Here is a 21,804-nt window from a genome sequence, read left to right on the forward strand (position 1 = left end):
GACGCCGCGTAGAGAAAACTAAATGCCCCATAATGAAGCTTCGCCCCGGCTTTATGTTCCGGATAACAGTCGCATTTATTCATCAGGTACATCTTGACAATATTGACCTGCAGGATGAATGATGTGGAGATCTGTTGACCCGAGTTATTTTGTGCACAAACACTTAAGTCCCGCAATGACCTCTTTTGTCTTCAAGTGGACGTCAAGGGGTGTAATAAAAGCGCGCCGCACACATACACATACCGGGTATTGATTATGGCTTGAGAGTGTTGAGGCAGAGGGGAGGGAAGGGGAAAAAAAAAAAAAGCCAGCTTTGTATTCATGGCGATGACATGGCCCCCTCTTGCTGAATCAGCTGGGCCCGCCTGGCAATGACCAATTGTGCTGCAAAGGAAGACATGACTGAGGTGTAGAAGCGGGACAGTCATGGTGCAGTCACACTAAATTGTGTCACTGCTTGAACCCGGAAAACGACAATAGATTGTCGCCGTGGATTTCATCTGGCGAACGACGGCACATAAATTAACTCCATTGATAAACGTACCGTATTTTTCCGTCTATAAGTCGCAGTTTTTTTTCATAGTTACACCTGACTGTAGTATAAATACAGATTTTAACAAACCAAATGTTTTCTGAAATCCATTTCTCTCGAACTATTTTACGTTTTGTCAATGAATTTTTTCTCTTGATTCCACAGAATCGGTGCATCATCACATGCAGCATTACGAGGTGGAATACTTGCAGTTTGCCTTCCGCTGGATGAACAACCTTTTGATGAGAGAGCTGCCGCTACGATGCACCATTAGATTGTGGGACACCTACCAGGTAAACACACTTCCCCTTATATGGAACTGGGTGCAAGAGTCACGCTCCAAACACCTCCAGAAGTGTCCGCCGCGCTGCCCTTTGCACGTTCGAACCCTCTTGTTAGCCGCCGAGCTTGCGTTTTTTTTGCCAGGCGGTTAACCTCCTTTTAGCGTTGCCAATTACACCTAATGTTTGTTATTGATTCAGCGCCGCCACCGCTACTCGTGTGGATAGCTCTTGAGCTCAGCGGAAAACATGCGGCACTGAACACTGAGGTTCAGAGGGTAATTCACTCTTTAGTTAGACAAGGAAACATGGAAAATGTTGCATTTGCCCATTTGCAAGCGCTATATGCTGCCATACTGTGTATGTTTCATATGTATGAATTAACCTATTTAAAGAGTTTTAGAAAATGTGACTGTCTTGTTTTGTCTATGCAATAATGGCACTGGATGGATTTATATATGTATAAAGGCTATCGATTAGAGATGTCTGATTATATCAAACTGCAGATATTATTGGCCAATAAATGCTTTTAAATGGTACATCGGAAATTATCTGTATCTGTTTCAAAAAGTAAAATTTATGACTTTTTAAAGAGTGATACACGGATGTAGGGAGAAGTAGTACAGAGTGCCAATAAACCGTGCCGGCCTAATCACTTAATATCTACGGCTTTTCACACACACAAGTGTATGCATCCATCCATCCATCCATCCATCCATCATCTTCCGCTTATCCGAGGTCGGGTCGCGGGGGCAACAGCCTAAGCAGGGAAACCCAGACTTCCCTCACACCAGCCACTTCGTCTAGCTCTTCCCTGGGGATCCCGAGGCGTTCCCAGGCCAGCCGGGAGACATAGTCTTCCCAACGTGTCCTGGGTCTTCCCCGTGGCCTCCTACCAGCTGGACGTGCCCTAAACACATCCCTAGGGAGGCGTTCGGGTGGCATCCTGACCAGATGCCCGAACCACCTCATCTGGCTCCTCTCGATGTGGAGGAGCAGCGGCTTTACTTTGAGTTCTCACCCTATCTCTAAGGGAGAGCCCCGCCACCCAGTGGAGGAAACTCATTTCGGCCGCTTGTACCCGTGATCTTATCCTTTCGGTCATGACCCAAAGCTCATGACCATAGGTGAGGATGGGAACGTAGATCGACCGGTAAATTGAGAGCTTTGCCTTCCGGCTCAGCTCCTTCTTCACCACAACGGATCGATACAACGTCCGCATTACTGAAGACGCCGCACCGATCCGCCTGTCGTCCCTTTTTCTTTGTCATGAAAAAGGGACGTTTTTATTATGAAAAAGGGAGGTTTTTGTGGTTGGTGCACTAATTGTAAGTGTATATTGTGTTTTTTATGTTGATTTAATAAAAAAAAAAAAAATATATATATATTATTATTATTTATTTTTTTTTAATAAAAATTAATAACAAATTCTTCTGCGGCCCGGTACCAAAATGAAATCAAACCAGTTGTTGGGGACCACTGGTTTAATACATCCAGAGGGGCATTACAACAACATCAAGCATAACAATGTTTTGATTCCACGACTATATATATCGATTGATATTGGTATAGGATAATTAAGAGTTGGACAATATCGGAATATCGGATATCGGGAAAAAAGCCATTATCGGACATCTCTTCTATCAATTAAACAAATGATCACAGACATAAGAAATGGCATAGCTCCAAAAAACCCTTCAACGCCGAAAGGGACAAACAGTAGAAAATGGCTGGATGGATGATTACAAAAGAAAATCTCAATACACCTTAAAAAAAGGGTATCCAATACATTTTGCCTGTACTGTTAGTAAAAACACCATTGTTAATCTATTTTTATGGACAGTTTTTAATTTATATCCTTTCATTTTTAAACTGTGTTGGCTTTATTGAAAACATTTATTCGTGTTTTTAAGTAAGCCAACACAGAAAGGAAAATCCATCGTCCGAGACCCCAGAGAATTTTCCTACGGGGTAATTAGTGTTGTTTTTTTCACTCCCAATGCTGATATCTGACACTCAGACACTCTTGTTACTGAGAGTGGACTGACTCAGACAAACTGCCTTTAAATAATGTTGCAACTATTGACATGCTGCTCATTAGCATTAGTCATTTTACATGGCGATTTTAAAACCCCCAAATTTGGAACTGAAAACTACATGTTCATGAATGTGAAATATCCGTGGAAACCTGTGTTTTTAAACATACATTTTCTCATTAATATATGACTTCCGCATTTTTTTAATTAAATATTGTAGCGTGTCAGGATGAGAGTTGAAGGAGTGTCAAAAGATGGAGCTAATTGTTCTAATGATATTCAGACTTTGTTTTCTAATCAGCAATCGATCAATATCAATCAATCAATGATTATTTATATCACTAAATCACTAGTGTCTCAAAGGGCTGCACAAACCACAACGACATCCTCGGTAGAGCCCACATAAGGGCAAGGAAAACTCACACCCAGTGGGACGTCGGTGACAATGATGACCATGAGAAACCTTGGAGAGGGCCGCATATGTGGGCAACCCCTATATACAGTTGTATCTGTATTAATAGAACCCAGTTGTAGCTGGGATGCATTGTCTTTAATCTCCTTTCTAATGACTTCCATTTTCTTATTAAAGAATTGCATAAAGTCATCTGCGGAGTGGGTGGAGCTACTGGAAGGAGTCCCTCGTTGGGTTAGAATTGCTACCTTATTAAACTAAACATGTGCATCCTTTTTATCAAGGTGGATGAGATTTGACTAATATTTAGCTTTAGCTAAGGTAAGCATGTGTTTATAAGTTATTAAACCATCACCCCATGCTTGGTGATGCACCTCAAGTTTAGTCGTGCGCCATTTGCGTTCCAGCTTTCTACATAATAATATCTGAGCTTTACTTTATTCTGTAAACCATGGGGTACGGCTTTTTGGAGCCTTTTTTAACTTCAGAGGTGCTATACTATCAATGGTTTCGCGCAGGGCGTTGTTAAAGTGGTTAGTGAGGTTATCAATAGAGCCCACATACTTTGGGAATGGTGCCATTACCAAAGGCAGTAGGTCAGCAAAAAATGTCGTTGCGGCTGCTATAGCAGTTATTATTAGAATTAGTTTGCCGAACATGAGTCTGAACCTCTAATTTTATAAGGTAATGATCGGACATTACTTTAGTATACGGGAGTATCATAACTTTGGAAACTGTGATACCCCTGACAAGCACTAGGTCTATCGTATGACCGTTGCGATGCGTGGGTTCATTTATTATTTGTGTAAGACCACAGCTATCAATTATAGTCTGGAGCGTTTGCAGGAGAAACGCTCCTGCAAACGCTGGAGCAAATGTGAAGACACTCTGGCACATTCAATGGGGGTCTGGCCGGAGATTTCTTGCCAGTGGTGCAACTTGAATCCCTCCCTGTTAGTGTTGTTACACCCTCCGACAACACACCGACGAGGCATGATGTCTCCAAGGTTCCAACAAATAGTCGAAAAAACGGAAAATAACAGAGCTGAGACCCGGTGTTTGTAATGTGAAAATGAATATGGCGGGTGTGTTACCTCGGTGACGTCACGTTCTGACGTCATCGCTAAAAGACCGATAAACAGAAAGGCGTTTAATTTGCCAAAATTCACCCATTTAGAGTTGGGAAATCGGTTAAAAAATTATATGGTCTTTTTTCTGCAACATCAAGGTATATATTGACACTTGCATAGGTTTGGTGATAATGTTCCCCTTTAAAGGTAAAATATATTGCAGAAATGCACCCAATTGCAGGAAATGCTGTGTTGATTTTCAGGGCTTGCGTGGCATCACTTTTTTCCATCAGTTTTCTTCTTTTTATTCCTCAAAGGCTGATCACATGCCTGCATGTTACAATCAAATAGCTGATGTGCGGTAAGTACAATACTTACAGTATTAACATGTTTTAGGGCGCCACAAAATACAAAAAAAGATCATTAACTATACACTACTGCCATCTAATGTCTTGGACTTGCAACTGTAATTGCAACTCCATGTCATACTTTCAAAAAGAGACTCAGAAATATGATAATACAAATGTACAGCAGTTATGAGGTTTAAATGTTGCAATAACAAATGTGATTCGATCAACAAAAAGGCAATTGATGCTGATCAATACACACAAGAGTACCGGAAATTGGTACAGTTGAGTACTGGTACCACATCGGTTTAAATGTGAACGGTACCCATCCCTAATAACAAGTATAGTCACTGCAGAAGTACAGAGGGTGAATTATAAAGTGAAAAAGCTCCAATTTAGGAAATGTCAAAAAATAAAGTTGCCGAGTTAAAAAACTTCCCAGATAGGGACAGTAGGAAGAATGCATAAGTAACGATGAATGATTTAGCAGTGTTTTTGGCTTTGTCGTGACTTGACAAAAGCCCAACTACTTGTAATCCATCCCCTAAATATTTGATATTCACAATGCTGTTTGGATCACCCTTTCATACAGCACACAAACACACACAAGCAAGGGTTTTTTGGCAGGTTCTGTCAGTCTCTCACCTGTAGTCCTACACTACTCGAGGGAATTGGACCATTTCCACTCATGAAAGTTTCAGCACTGCGCCGACAAAACCTGTCTCCTCTGCTCTGCTCTTCAGTGTAGCATTGCAGTACTTTGCTAAACACCTTGTTCAACACGCATGTTTGATACTTCTTATTACGTGCTGTTAAAATATGATATTTTATAGGGGAAATGTAATGATTTTTTTTCTACATTTAAAACACTTCTTTTTCTTCTCATTTATGGTGGTTATTTGGTCCAAATTTTGCATAAATTTTGTTTTAAAGACTTATAACCAAGCCATTTTTTGGATGGTTCTGGAAACAATTCGTTTTGACGGACGGAGTAATTCGATACAATGAACTAACAGCGGTAACCAAAACTTTGTTCCCGCCCAGGCGGCCATATTTGTATTTTGAGAGATGAGCTTCCTGCAAGTTACTGAATAATATCTTATTCTAAGTCAGGGGTGCCCATTACGTCGATCGCGAGCTACCAGTCGACCGCGGGGGGTGTGTCAGTCGATCTCGAGCCAGGCTTTTAAAAAAAATAGACCTAAAAATTAGTGATCATCAATCTTCACCAAGACGTCACTTAAATGACATTCACGGTACCGGAGGGTCTTGTGAGATGACGCTGGCTGCTGCAAGATCATTATTATTCAAATATGACCGAGAGGAAGGCGAGAAACACTTTTTATTTCAACAGACTCTCGCGTCGTACCTTCCCTCAAAACTCTAAAGGCCGACTGCACATTTCCTATCTTCACAATAAAAGCCCTGCTTCATGCTGCCTGCGCTAACTAAATACAGAGTCTCGGAAAACTGGCGTGCACAAGCGATCCCTCAGAAAGCTGGCGTGCACATCACTTGTGCACGCCAGCTTTCCGAGACTCTTATTTTGTTAGCGCAGGCAGCATGAAGCAGGGCTTTTATTGTGAAGATAGGAAATGTGCAGTCGGCCTTTAGAGTTTTGACGAAAGTCTGTTGAAATAAAAAGTGTTTCTCGCCTTCCTCTCTGTCATTTTTTCATAATAATGAACTGGCAGCAGCCAGCGTCATCTCACAAGACCCTCGGGTGCCGTGAATGTCAATCAAGCAAGCTACGGAATTTGCCGCCAATGTTTTTCTTGTAAAGTGTATGGAAGCTGGATGAATTAGATGCCAAAAACCAACCACTTTCATGTGGTATTGTACAGAAAGGACAACTTTTTTTCTCCTCCATTTGAAAATGTGGGCGTTATCATCATTACTGTCTGATTCCAATCAATGCAAGTCATCAGAATCAGGTAATACACCAACTTATATTCTTGTCTTCGTGAAAGAAAGACATCTATATGTGTTACACATGCTTGTATTATCATTAAACACATTTAACTTGTTTACAAAAAATGTCTCTTTCATAAATAAATAAATATAAATGATATATATAAATGAGGTAGATCCCCTCGAGTTGGTCAATTGAAAAGTAGCTCGCCTGCAGAAAAAGTGTGGGCACCCCTGTTCTAAGTATATTACATTTTTGATCAACATAAATCAATAAATCAATCAATGTTTATTTATATAGCCCTAAATCACAAGGGGACCGAAAGCAATGGATGTCGAGCGGGTCTAACATGATATTGTGAATGTCCAATCCGTAGTGGATCTAATAATAATAATAATAATAATTATAATAGATTTTATTTGTAAAAAGCACTTCACGTTGAGCAAACAACCTCAAAGTGCCAGTGTAAAAAATAGTAATAATAAAAATAAATAAAATATAAAACTAGAAACAGCCCAAAGGCTACAACCAGCATGCATGTCTATAGAAAGGCTTTTCTAAAAAGATGGGTTTTTAAGCCTTTTTTAAAAGCATTCACAGTCTGAGGTGCCCTCAAGTGGTCAGGGAGAGCGTTCAACAGCCAGGGAGCAGCGGAGCTTTGTCCGTGGAGGTTGGAGGAGGTTAGCCTGTATGGAGCGGAGGTGTCGTGTGGAGGATTTGGGGGGGAGCAGTTCCTTGAGGTAGAGGGGGGCATTTCAATGGAGGCACTGGTGAGTTAGTAGGGAGATTTTGAATTCAATCCTGAATGGAACAGGAAGCCAGTGAAGGGATTTGAGAGTTGGTGTGATGTGGTCATGTTTCCGCACTCTCATCAGGATCCTCGCAGCACTATTTTGGATGTACTGCAGCTTCTGGATGTTCTTGCCGGGGATCCTGACAAGAAGTGCGTTGCAGTAGTCGAGCCTGGAGGAGACAAAGGCGTGGACGAGCCTCTCGGCATCAGAGAGAGTGAGCGAGAGGCGGAGTTTTGCAATGTTCCTCAGGTGGTAGAAGCAGGTTTTGCACAGTTGTTTGATTTGAGCTTCAAAGGTCAGGTGAGGGTCCATTTTAAGACCCAGATTAGTGACTGAGGGTGAGAGGTGAATTTCGTGGCCGGAGAAGGTGATGCTGGTGATGGTGTACGACTGAGTCTGATGCGGGGTGCCGACCAGAATGGCTTCAGTTTTGGAGCTGTTTAGTTGAAGAAAATTGTGTTTCATCCACGCTTTTATCTCCTCCAGGCAGTTGGTAAGTGTGGAAGATGGCAGGGCTGCAGAGGGGTTTGGGTTTGTTTTCAAAATCTAGTCCAGTCCAAAGTGGATCCAATATAGTAGCGAAAGTCCCGTCCAAAGTGGAGCCAGCAGGAAACCATCCCAAGCGGAGGCGGATCAGCAGCGCAGAGATGTCCCCAACCGATGCACAGGCAAGCGGTTCATCCTGGGTCCCGACTCTGGACAGCCATTACTTCATCCATGGTCATCGGACCGGACCCCCTCCACAAGGGAGAGGGGGACAGAGGAGAAAAAGAAAAGAAACGGCAGATCAACTGGTCTAAAAATGGGGTCTATTTAAAGGCTAGAGTATAGAAATGAGTTTTCAGATGAGACTTAAATGCTTCCACTGAGGTAGCATCTCGAACTGTTACCGGGAGGGCATTCCAGAGTACTGGAGCCCGAACGGAAAACGCTCTATAGCCCGCAGACTTTTTTGGGGCTTTGGGAATCACTAATAAGCCGGAGTCCTTTGAAGGCAGATTTTTTGCCGGGACATATGGTACAATACAATCGGCAAGATAGGATGGAGCTAGACCGTGTAGTATTTTATACGTAAGTAGTAAAACCTTAAAGTCACATCTTAAGTGCACAGGAAGCCAGTACAGGCGTAATGTGATCAAACTTTCTTGTTCTTGTCAAAAGTCTAGCAGCCGCATTTTGTACCAACTGTAATCTTTTAATGCTAGACATGGGGAGACCCGAGAATACAGACTACAGACACTCATACATAGAGGATGTATATCAATCAATCAATCAATGTTTACTTATATAGCCCCAAATCACTAGTGTCTCAAAGGGCTGCACAAACCACTACGACATGTATACCACATGTGGATAATCCTCTGAAGTCACCGGTGTGAAAAAACGTCACGGCTCGTTCGGCGGAAGTTTGAGGGAAGGCAAAATTATCTTAGAAAAATCTCCCCAATGCCTCTCTGATTTGATTTCATATTTTTGGGACTTATGCAGATCCTAAGTACGCAAAGTTAAATACTAATAGATAAGAAACAGTGTTTTTTGCAGGTCAAATGAAGACATATTGCAGCATTAAAGGGGAACATTATCACCAGACCTATGTAAGCGTCAATATATACCTTGATGTTGCAGAAAAAAGACCATATATTTTTTTAACCGATTTCCAAACTTTAAATGGGTGAATTTTGGCGAATTAAACGCCTTTCTATTTATCGCTCTCGGAGCGATGACGTCAGAACGTGACGTCACTTAGGTAATAAAGCCGCCATTTTGTCAAACACATTACAAACACCGCGTCTCAGCTCTGTTATTTTCCGTTTTTTCGACTATTTTCTGGAACCTTGGAGACATCATGCCTCGTCGGTGTGTTGTCGGAGGGTGTAACAACACTAACAGGGAGGGATTCAAGTTGCACCACTGGCCCACAGATGCGAAAATGGCAAGAAATTGGATGAAATTTGTTCAAAATACGAGGGCGTGGAGAAAGCCGACGAAATGGTCAGTCGTTTGTTCCGACGAGAGCTATGCTACTACAGAGATTGTGTGGATATCCTGCGGCACTCAAAGCAGATGCATTTCCGACGATAAAGTCAAAGAAATCTAGTGCCAGACCCTCATTGAATGTGCCGGAGTGTCTGCATATTTTACCGGCGATGCTAAGGCAGACATGGCACAGAGATGTATGGATAACCTGCAAATGCATTTCCAACGATAAAGTCAATTAAATCACAAAGGTGAGTTTTGTTGATGTTATTGACGTATGTGCTTATCAGACATATTTGGTCGCGGCATGACTGCCAGCTAATCGATGCTAACATGCTATTTAGTCTAGCTGTATGTAAATTTGAAACTATATTTACATCCAGCGTTTAACATTTAATGCCAAAACAAACACTTACCAATCGATGGATTTAAGTTGATCCAGTGTCACAAGATGCGAAACTTCCGATCGTTGGTCTGCACATTTTACCGGCGATGCTGAGGCAAACATGGCCGAATAGCGTCAATAGCTATTCGCTCAATAGCTTCAGTTTCTTCTTCAATTTCGTTTTCGCTATCTGCCTCCATACTCCAACCATCCTTTTCAATACATGCGTAATCTTTTGAATCGCTTAAGCCGCTGAAATCCGAGTCTGTATCCGAGCTAATGTCGCTATATCTTGCTGTGCTATCCACCATTTGTTTGTATTGGCATCGCTATGTGACGTCACCGGAAAATGGACGTTGGCTTCACAGATAGCGAAAATCAGGCACATTAAAGCTTTTTTAGGGATATTCCGTGATGGGTAAAATTTTGAAGAAAACTTCAAAAAATAAAATAAGCCACTGGGAAATGATTTTTATTGGTTTTAACCCTTCTGAAATTGTAATAATGTTCCCCTTTAATTTGTCGAAACAATGTTTTGGCACACGTACACAGGCTGATTAAAAAAACAAAAAAAAATAGAACAAAACAATCAAACGAAACAAGCCACCTTTTTTATGCTTTGCAAATGCAAAGTTGTGGCGCTCAAAAAACACGTTTTTTGGGTCGCTCCAAACGCCCCAGATAAATAGCCAGCCTTTGCCCTTTGCCTCCGAGCTTCTGTGTGCGCGTGTTCCAAGGGAGGGTTTAACCTGAGTGTTGTCGTGTCTCCACTGCGGTCTTCTCTCTGTGGCGTGGCCATCTGTTCACTCGCTCCAGCACAAGCCGGCCTTTTTTTACTCTTTCGCCGAATCCCTCTCATATTCTTCTCGTCCGCCGCCATTCCCGATTTGACTTCCTCTTCAAGTTGGTTTCCATTCATTATTCAGCTCCTCTTCCTTTGCCTTTAGTCGCCGTGTATGTGTCACTATTGATCCCGCTAAGAGAAAAAAGATGCAAGTGACATCAAATTTTAAAAAAATGCATCCACAGTGAGGAATTATGTAGTGGAAAAAAAAAAACACGCATTCCTCTTTTCGTCCCCAGCAGGCAGGCGGGCAGACAGACAGGGACCAAATTATCCCTGTTGCGTAGAGCATGAAATTAGCAAGTAACACAGTGTGGCAGCATTAGCATGGCTGTTAAAGAGATAGTGTGACACTTTCAGCCTCTGAAACATGCTCTCCCTCTCTGCTCACCACCATGGCTGCACTCTGGGTGTTAAGTGACCAGCAGTCTAGATGTGCCGTAGAAGATGTGACATTTCATCATGTCCAGTGAAGACGGGGCAACACTTCAGATAGAAAAAAGATTATTGTCATTGCACGTACAACATGCCGTACTTCCTTGAATTAGCGCCGGGTATATAGTATGCGCCTGACTAGAATTACTGCCGGGCCAAACTCGTTTTGCAAAGTAATTAGCGCATGCTTGGCATTACCGCCGGGTCGAACTCGTTCCCCAAAACCGTATTTTTATTAGCGCATGTCTATCATTTCCGTCGGGTCAAACTCGTTTCGCCAAATAATCAGCATATGCCTATAATTTCCACCGGGTCAAACTCGTCACGTCACGAGTGACACTTCACCTGTCATCATTTTCAAAATGAAGGAGGCTGATTTCAATCATTTGAAATCGCTTAAAGGGAAGAAGATTAAGAGCTATTCAGTAGGATTTAAGGTCCAAGCTATTGAAAGAACAGTAAGCAGCTATGTTTTATTAATATACCGTAGCTGCGTGTGTCAAATATGAGTCATTAAATGACTCCCGCCTCCTGGTGGTAGAGGGCGCTAGTGATCCTTCTTGCGACAACTCGGCTGCAGAAGAAGTGACAACAAGCAGCAAGAGTGAGCAGCGATCGTTTATTTTTTCCTCTCGCTTGCAGTTTTAACATGGAGGATTACATATCTAAAATAAAACCGTTTTCTAAACTGGACTTTCAATCGAAGCAGGAGGTAATAAAGGAAGATCTCCATCGAGACAGAGACTTTTAAAACTGAAGAAAGATAAGGAAGACTTCTATAAACAAGTTATCGATGCTTTTGATCAGAAGGAGCTGCGCATGGACTTCACTTATAAGTAAAGGTAAGACCATATTAACGTTTTTTTATTAAATGTGCTTTTCATGATGGTATCCTTACATCACACTCAAATTTATAAGCGCAGGCTTAAATTTACCGCAGCATGCCTTTGGTAAGCGTCGTAGTGAGAAGAGGTTTTAAAATAATTAGCGCATGCTTGCCTTTACCACATGCCTTTGGTAAGCGACGGACTGAGAAGAGGTTTTAAAATAATTAGCGCATGCTTGCCTTTACCACATGCCTTTGGTAAGCGACGGACTGAGAAGAGGTTTTAAAATAATTAGCGCCCCAAGGAAATACGGTATAGCAGAATGAGTCTTCAGTACAACCCGTCCAGGAACGGACACATGATATACAAAGCAGGGACACTGTTGGGTCGCCACAAGGGCGGCGCCAGGTAAAAAAAAAAAGGTAAACAATGGCAGGCCTCGAATTTTACCTTTTTAAGGTCAAGGCAAGTGTTGCCTTAAATGAGATGTCGGAGCCTAAATGTTGTTTTAATTAATTTACATTTTACGGAAGGTGCTTTGTTTACTTAGCCAAAAGGGGACTGTTTACTTTATTTGCATAATACAAACATATATATATTGAATGCTTAGAGTAAATATAAGGCTCACTTTATTTGTAATTATTACATTTGTCTAAATAAGTTAATGGCGGTTTAGCTCGGTTGGGTGTCTTGGGTCCGCCATGATTATCAAGCCAAGCACTGCTAGCACGCATGCACTAGCAGTACCGAAAATACATTAATAAATGACGTTTTTTCAGTAATTAAAAAATTCAACAGTATTACTAACTATCGCAAGTTATCATTATACCGTTTACTGTTACATCCCTCGTCCATTAACAAGTACAAAGTTAAGGGCGGTCACGTCATGTTCTTGCCGCAGATGTTGGTCAATATTTTGGGCGTTACGGCGAAAAACGAGGGCGGTTGCCGCGGTAAAATTCGAGCCCTGCATTGAAGGAGGAGGAGGGGGAAAAAAGTCTCAATCCAAGCTCGAGCAACAATAAGCAGATATGAGCACATGTTTACGAGGCACAAAAACTGCCCACAGCTCATACGTCGGGGGCTGCATATAATTGTAGTACCATTCCAAGAGTGCGTGTTTGTACATCTAGATTTTATATTTAGGTTTATTGCTCCCCGTTGGGGAAATTCATTTTCACTGCCGTACAGTTAAACATACAGACATTACACATCACAAAACAAAAATAACAAAAAGACATCATACATGACCAACACATTTACAGGCTTTATCAGACGGCTCGGCTGGGTCTGCTGTTAAGGGCGGCTATAGCTGCAGGGATAAGGCTTTTCCTGAGGCGGTCCCTCTGGAATTTGACGGTTCTGTACCTGCGCCCTGATAGTAGTGGGATTATGTATAGGAAGTCGCTCCTTTCAGCATCACGGAACAGATGCAACTTCCCAGAAGGGGTAAGGGCTTTTCAGAGTCGCAATGGTCTCACTGGGGTATTCACTGCACGACCCTGCCAAGGCCGAATTGTAGATAAGGATCGTTTTGATTGGAGTGACCGAACACATTCCAATGGCTCACGTTTTGGCGTTGTCTGTTCTGGCTCTCCCAATCGATCGTGACTTCGCCTTGCAGGGCTTCTCCGAGATGTTATCCAGTTTGTGATTCAATTTAGAAATCGGCAAAGTCTCAGCTCCGTCTCTGCCCAGCCCATCCATCACGGCGGGCAGTCATCGAGCTCCTTGTACGGCTGCCACCGTCTTCCCAATTTGTCGATATACCAGAGCAGGGCTCAATCCAATCAGAAGATGACCTTTTACGATGGTTTCAAATACTTCAAAGATTACCCGCTATAAACATATGTTTTTTGTTTTGCTGTGTTTTTTTACTGCACATGTTCCATTTAACGCCTATAATTAGCACCGGCTAATCAGCATTGATCAGCTTTTCTAGCACTACATTAAGACCGGAATATTAGGGTATTCATTACTCAAACAAAACTTATGAAACAGTAGGTAGGTGACATGGATCGTCAGCTTCCCAATGGTCAGCATGGATCAGCTTTATTTGCTCCTCCTCCATTCCTGGAAAAGGCACAGATACTCTGCAGTCCTTTTTGAGTGCACTCTTTAGTGATTTAACCCATTTTGAAGCATTTGACAGCTTATCTGATTCGTATTAATGGCTGTGTTTCATGTTTGAGAGCGGGAGAGTGACATTGAAAAGAAGAAAAAAGAAAAACTTGTCTTTGATATGCACCAGAGAGATAACACATGCAAGCATTTACATATATTTACATACACGCCTTTAAGTTACATTTTGGGCGGATACTGTAACGCGTTTAATTTGTGATTTATCACTCTTGATGATGGGAAATGATAGCATTTAACTTGATTAAAGTCCTTATCCACATGCATATTCTCCCCATCCTCCATATTTAATAGGCACAAGCAGAGTGACAATCAAACAGTGTTAAATTATTCTGATTTTAATTGTTCATTTTGTTCCCTTCCAATTGACCCCGGTGCTTAGTTAATGGGAATTTACTGAGCTACAACAAGTAGGACGCCATTGTTTTAAATGCTTCCCAGCTTTTTCATATATATATATATATATATATATATATATATATATATATATATATATATATATATATATATGTCTTGATTGGATTATCCAGAGAATAGTGCTCGATACCGTGGTAGAGCGCAATATGTAGGTGTGGGAAAAAATCACAAGACTACTTCATCTCTACAGAACTGTTTCATGAGGGGTTCCCTCAATCATCAGGAGATTTTAATGGAAGCATTCACATACAATGGTTTATATAGGGCACAGAGTGGGTGGGTACAGGCAGGCGTAGGGTGTGGTGATTGGCTCATGTGTTACCTAGGAGGTGTTTCCGTCCGTGGCGGCATGTTGAAATGATTTCACTGCGCTTGTTGAGGGATGATAGATCTGGATGATATATAATAAACAGTTTCTCTTTTAAGCATAGGTTGCATCTTTTATTACCACTGTTGCAAGGTGTGCTGAATGCAAGAATTTGCCATGTTATTGAATATTCAACATTATTGTCTTTGAGGTTCCAAATGTGTTTGCTGAGTTCTGTAGAATTCTGCAAAGTCTGGTTTCTAAAGGAGGCGTTGTGATTATTCCATCTTGTTTTGAACGCTCCTTCGGTTAATCCTACGTACGTGTCGGATGTGTTAATGTCCTTGCATGTTACCTTTGCTTGGTAAACGACTGATGTCTGTAAGCACCTTCCGTTGAGAGGGCAATCAGGTTTCTTGCGACAGTTACATACATATATATATATATATATATATATATATATATATATATATATATATATATATATATATATATATATATATCTCAAGGATAAGAGACCTCACGTAATTTACATTCAAAAGCGGTCATGGCTCTCACGCTTTGCATAAAGAGGAAAATAATAGGTACTTTTAGCTTCATGTGCTATTAGGCCTGTCAGCAGTAATTTACAATATATACTTATTTCACCTGTAGCACAAAAAGGGCTTATAAGTTGTCATTTATATGTCCAACTTCTTTTCAATTTTCCATGTGCAATTGTTCCATTTTCCCTTAGTGGTCTTATATCTAGAGGCATGTTGAACTGATACCAATATTTTGCTACCACTAACAAAATGCAATATGATACTTTTAGACTTTTCAAACTAAAGAGTACCACACAAATTCTTTATTGTGTTAATTTTACAAAAAAAAGTCTTAAAATTCAATAAATATATGTTTCTTATTGCTACCGAAGAACATCTGAGTCATCAAATAAGATAGTGAACATACTAGACACTAGGGGTGTGGAAAAAATTGATTCGAATATGAATCGCGATGTCAGGCTTTCCCCTGACAGTTTGTCTATGTTTTAGTTCTCCTCTGCATTTGTCTGTTTCCTCTGTGTTTAGTATCTCCTGTCTTTAGTTCCTGTCAAGTGCTCTTATTTTGTCAGCTTCCTGTCTTGTTCCCTGAGTGCTGTGTTCCTCCTCAGCTGCGGCTGATTGGCACCTGGTCACACCTGTTGCCAATCAGCCCGCTCCTATTTGTACCCTCTTCGTCTTGTGTCAGTTGTTGGATCATTGTATTGTATTTTCACTCTTGTGTCTCTGCCACATGTCGCTCTTGTCGTGTCGTTTTGATTTCAGCTATTACCTGTCGTGCTACATCTTGTCCTGGTCGTCGTAGCAGTAAACTGTTTTTGTTAGCCATAGCTATTTCCAGTTTTTCTGTTTGTTATCCTCTACCTTCCATGCTAAAGTTCCTTTTTGTTTCTTGTTAGCTCCTATGCTAAAGGCCTTTTGTTTTTTATCCGCCCACGTGCGCGCTTTTTGTTTGAACCCTTTGTTTGGTTTTGTCTTAGTATTTATATTAAAATAATGTTTGCTCACTCCATGCCTGCCTCCATCTCTGCATCTTGGGGTTCGACACCAAATACCCCTGACATGCGATTCTCACGTTGTGCGATTCAGAATCGATTCTCATTTTTAAAAAATCGATATTTATTTTGTATTTTTTATTTTATTTAATTTCTTATCAATCCAACAAAATAATACACAGCAATACCATAACAATGCAATCCAATACCAAAACCAAACCTGACCCAGCAACACTCAGAACTGCAATAAACAGAGCAATTGAGAGGAAACACAAACACGACACAGAACAAACCAAAAGTAGTGAAACAAAGATGAATATTATCAACAACAGTATCAATATTAGTTATAATTTCAGCATAGCGGTGATTAAAAATCCCTCGTTGACATTATCATTAGACATTTATAAAAATAAAAAAAAGAACAATAGTGTCACAGTGGCTTAGTGTCCAATGTTTTCACAAAAATAAAATAAGTCATATTTTTGGTTTGTTTAATAGTTAAAACAAATTTACATTATTGCAATCAGTTGATAAAACATTGTCCTTTACAATTATAAAAGCTTTTTATAAAAATCTACTACTCTGCTTGCATGTCAGCAGACTGAAGTAGATCCTGCTGAAATCCTATGTATTAAATGAATAGAGAATACTTTTAAATCGGGAAAAAATGTTTTTTTAATCGAGAATCGTGTTGAATTGAAATATAATCGATTATGAATCGAATCGTGGTACACCCAAAGATTCGCAGCCCTACTAGACACCTTTTATCTTTCAGTAGTAAGTCAGCAAATGGGTTACAAAGGCTCCTAATTTGTCTGCTGACGTATCATATAACAGTAACATATCGTTTAATTTTTTATATTTTGTCAATTTGTCTATTCCGAGTCCAAGTCCGAGTCCATGGTTCTCGCCCGGAAAAGGGTGGAGTGCCATCTCCGGGTTGGGGAGGAGACCCTGCCCCAAGTGGAGGAGTTCAAGTACCTAGGAGTCTTGTTCACGAGTGAGGGAAGAGTGGATCGTGAGATCGACAGGCGGATCGGTGCGGCGTCTTCAGTAATGCGGACGTTGTATCGATCCGTTGTGGTGAAGAAGGAGCTGAGCCGGAAGGCAAAGCTCTCAATTTACCGGTCGATCTACGTTCCCATCCTCACCTATGGTCATGAGCTTTGGGTCATGACCGAAAGGATAAGATCACGGGTACAAGCGGCCGAGATGAGTTTCCTCCACCAGGTAGCGGGGCTCTCCCTTAGAGATAGGGTGAGAAGCTCTGCCATCCGGGAGGAGCTCAACGTAAAGCCGCTGCTCCTCCACATCGAGAGGAGCCAGATGAGGTGGTTCGGGCATCTGGTCAGGATGCCACCCGAACGCCTCCCTAGGGATGTGTTTAGGGCACGTCCAGCTGGTAGGAGGCCACGGGGAAGACCCAGGACACGTTGGAAAGACTATGTCTCCCGGCTGGCCTGGGAACGCCTCGGGATCCCCCGGGAAGAGCTAGACGAAGTGGCTGGAGATAGGGAAGTCTGGGCTTCCCTGCTTAGGCTGCTGCCCCCGCGACCCGACCTCGGATAAGCGGAAGATGATGGATGGATGGATGGATGGATTTTGTCAATTTGATGAGAGCCTAGCGGTACAAAACTGATTATCAATATACTTGTTCATGTACTGCTAAAATCTGCAGACATGTTCTATCTACATATCTGTTAAAATGTAATAAGTACATATTCACTTTACATACGTTTTGAGTGCTACTACAAAATTAGTTAAGGATCCAATGCCAAATAGTTTAGAGCTCATACATTGGTCATAATTAAAGTTATTCTGTCTTGGAGGACGTATAGGCTTTAAGATTCTTGAACGCATCATAATAATGCCCACAATCCCCCCCCCCAAAACGGATTAACTGGCTGGAATATAAAGACAATATTACATACATCCATAAACGTGGATGCATATGCAAAAGTGCAATATATTTATCTATACAGTAATCTATTTATTTATATCTGTACCTTATTGCTCTTTTATCCTGCACTACAACGAGCTAATCCGACAAAATTTATGTAGTGTAAAGTTCAAATTTGAATTAAAATAAAAGGAAGTCCAAGTCTATATATATATATATATATATATATATATATATATATATACCGTATTTCCTTGAATTACCGCCGGGGCGCTAATTAATTTAAAACCTCTTCTCACTCCAAAGGCCTGCGGTAAATTTAGGCCTGCGCTTATAAATTTGAGTGTGATGTAAAAGCACATATAATAAAAAAAAAAACTTTATTATGGTCTTACCTTTACTTATAAATGAAGTCCATGCACAGCTCCTTCTGATCAAAAGCATCGATAACTTGTTTATAGAAGTCTTCCTTATCTTTATTCAGTTTTACAAGTCTCCCTGGCTCGAGGGAGATATTCCTTTATTACCTCCTGCTTCGATTGAAAGTCCAGTTTAGAAAACTGTTTTATTTTAGATATGTAACCCTCCATGTTAAAAGTGCAAGCGAGAGGAATAAATTCCACTTTCAAAGCTTCAACAATTAGTTTCCTCACCTCCCAAACGTTTATTGAGTGTTGTTAAAAGAAAATGTGATGTAACACAGTGGTGAACATGCCCTTTCCCAACTACTTTGGCACGTGTTGCAGCCATGAAATTCTAAGTTAATGATTATTTGACAAAAAAGAATAAAGTTCATGAGTTTGAACATCAAATATCTTGTCTTTGTAGTGCATTCAATTGAATATGGGTTGAAAATAATTTGCAAATCATTGTATTCCGTTTATATTTACATCTAACACAATTTCCAAACTCATATGGAAATGGTGTTTGTACCTAAAACACTGTGGATGGACGTTAGCCGCTCGGTAGCTAAGTTTTAAAGCACCGCTTGCAGAGAGGCGATCCAGTGTTTTTAGCTCCACCTTTATCGTTGGTTTTTAAGCCGAAATATGAGCATTCTGCCTCTCCTTTATCCACACTCTTTCTGCTTTTATGTGCTCTGTGTGTGTGTTGATTTACATGCGCCTCAGCTTACATTCAATCAATCAATCAATCAATGTTTACTTATATAGCCCTAAATCACTAGTGTCTCCAAGGGCTGCACAAACCACCACGACATCCTCGGTAGGCCCACATAATGGCAAGGAAAACTCACACCCAGTGGGACGTCGGTGACAATGATGACTATGAAAACCTTGGAGAGGAGGAAAGCAATGGATGTCGAGCGGGTCTAACATGATACTGTGAAAGTTCAATCCACAATGGATCCAACACAGTCGCGAGAGTCCAGTCCAAAGCGGATCCAACACAGCAGCGGGAGTCCCGTTCACAGCGGAGCCAGCAGGAAACCATCCCAAGCGGAGGCGGATCAGCAGCGCAGAGATGTCCCCAGCCGATACACAGGCAAGCAGTACATGGCCACCGGATCGGACCGGACCCCCTCCACAAGGGAGAGTGGGACATAGAAGAAAAAGAAAAGAAACGGCAGATCAACTGGTCTAAAAAGGGAGTCTATTTAAAGGCTAGAGTATACAAATGAGTTTTAAGGTGAGACTTAAATGCTTCTACTGAGTTACCATTACCAGTTATGTCACCACATCATAGTGCCGGTATTTTGTCACAGGCACAATAGTACCTTTTTTCAGTCGTGAGTACCGCGATACTTTATGAGTATCAATATAGCGTACCACCTTTGTCTGAACGACGACGGACGTCCATCTTAGTTTGTTTTGAATGCCATCCATCCATCCATCCATTTTCTACCGCTTGTCCCGTTCGGGGTCGCGGGGGTGCTGGAGCCTGTCTCAGCTGCATTCGGGTGGAAGGCGGGGTATACCCTGGACAAGTCGCCACCTCATCACAGGGCCAACACAGATAGACAGACAACATTCATACACTAGGGCCAATTTAGTGTTGCCAATCAACCTATCCCTAGGTGCATGTCTTTGGAAGTGGGAGGAAGCCGGAGTACCCAGAGGGAACCCACGTAGTCACGGGGAGAACATGCAAACTCCACACAGAAAGATCCCGATCTCAGGATCGAACCCAGGACCTTCGTTTTAGTTTAAATGCTTTGCGACATTTCACTTCTTTATTTGTTTGCTTCCTTGCTCTCCGAGCGTCTTCATATCTCCCACATTCTGCGACGACACCAGGAATGCTGAAAAGCAGGCACACCAACAACGGAGGAGGAGACCAAACCGAGTCACCTTGACGAGCACGACAAACTTTATTTTGCACTTCATAACGACATTGGAATGAAGCGATAGGACAGTAGGGAGGGATCGCGTGTCAGGGAGAGAAATTGATGTGGAACCAGACAAAGAGTGATGGATGATACAAATGTGGCTAACATTTATTACTGTCAACATTAATCTGTCTGATTTTTTTTTTACTCCTAATGTGAGGGCCTGATGTTTGCATTCATTTTGGATAATACACCTTTTGGCAAGGTTTGTTTCAGAAAAGCCTGACGTTATTTGTCTTATCTATCAGTTCATGTTCCTCTCTCAATGTGTCACTACACACATTTATCCAACAAATCCTGATTATTAGACCATAGGGCAGGGGTAGGGAACCTATGGCTCTAGAGCCAGATGTGGCTCTTTTGATGACAGCATCTGGCTCTCAGATAAACCTTAGCTGACATTGCTTAACACGATAAGTAATGAATAATTCCACTTGTAATCACAGTGTTAAAAATAATGCTCAAAATATAAAACATTCTCATGCGTTTAGTCCATCCATCCGGTTTCTACCGCACCTGTTCAAGAAGTTGCATTAGTGGTAAGAAGGATTTTATGTATTGTTGTTTAGCTTCAGAATAACAACGTTATTAAAAAGAATAAGAGACTTTTTATCCTCTAAAAATGTTGGTCTTGCTTAAAAATGCTCGCATTTAGTTGTATTCAGTGTTAAAAAAAAATATATATATATATATATAAATATATATGGCTCTCATGGAAATACTTTTAAGAATATTTGGCTTGTATGGCTCTCTCAGCCAAAAAGGTTCCCGACCCCTGCCATAGCGCATACTTGCCAACCCCACCGATTTTTCTGGGTGACTCCCGAATTTCAGTGCCACTACCAAAAATCTCCCGGGGCAACCATTCTCCCGATTTTCACCCGGACAACAATATTGAGGGCGTGCCGTGAAGGCATTACCTTTAGCGTCCTCTCTCACCTGTGGTCGTGTCCACTTTTTGTCTTTACAAAATGCGTGCTGGCCCAGCCACATGTTGTATGTGGCTTCTACAGACACACGTAAGTGACTGCAAAACATACCTGATCAACAGCCATACAGGTCACACTGAGGGTGGCCGTATAAACAACTTTAACACTGTTACAAATATGCGCCACACTGTCAACCCACACCAAACAAGAATGACAAACAAATTTCGGGAGAGCATTTACACCGTAACACAACATAAACACAACGGAACAAATACCCAGAATCCTTTGCAGCCCTAACTCTCCCAAAATGCTACAATATACTCCCCTGTTACCACCAAGCCCCGCCCATATCTCCCGAATTCGAAGGTCTCAAGGT

General features: G+C 41.5%; 1 protein-coding gene across 3 annotated transcripts in view; it reads left to right on the forward strand.

Moving 5' to 3' along the window:
- tbc1d22a (TBC1 domain family, member 22a) overlaps positions 1–21,804 on the forward strand; it is a 348,296-nt gene that overhangs the window by 246,110 nt on the left and 80,382 nt on the right. For all 3 annotated transcript variants that reach the window (XM_061914479.1, XM_061914478.1, XM_061914480.1), the window contains one exon: positions 698–825. In XM_061914479.1, the coding sequence (XP_061770463.1) occupies positions 698–825 (128 nt within the window). The remainder of the gene's footprint in view (positions 1–697; positions 826–21,804) is intronic.

This window comes from Nerophis ophidion, linkage group LG10, assembly GCF_033978795.1.
Source record: "Nerophis ophidion isolate RoL-2023_Sa linkage group LG10, RoL_Noph_v1.0, whole genome shotgun sequence".
In the NCBI taxonomy this organism is placed as follows: Eukaryota; Metazoa; Chordata; class Actinopteri; order Syngnathiformes; family Syngnathidae; genus Nerophis; species Nerophis ophidion.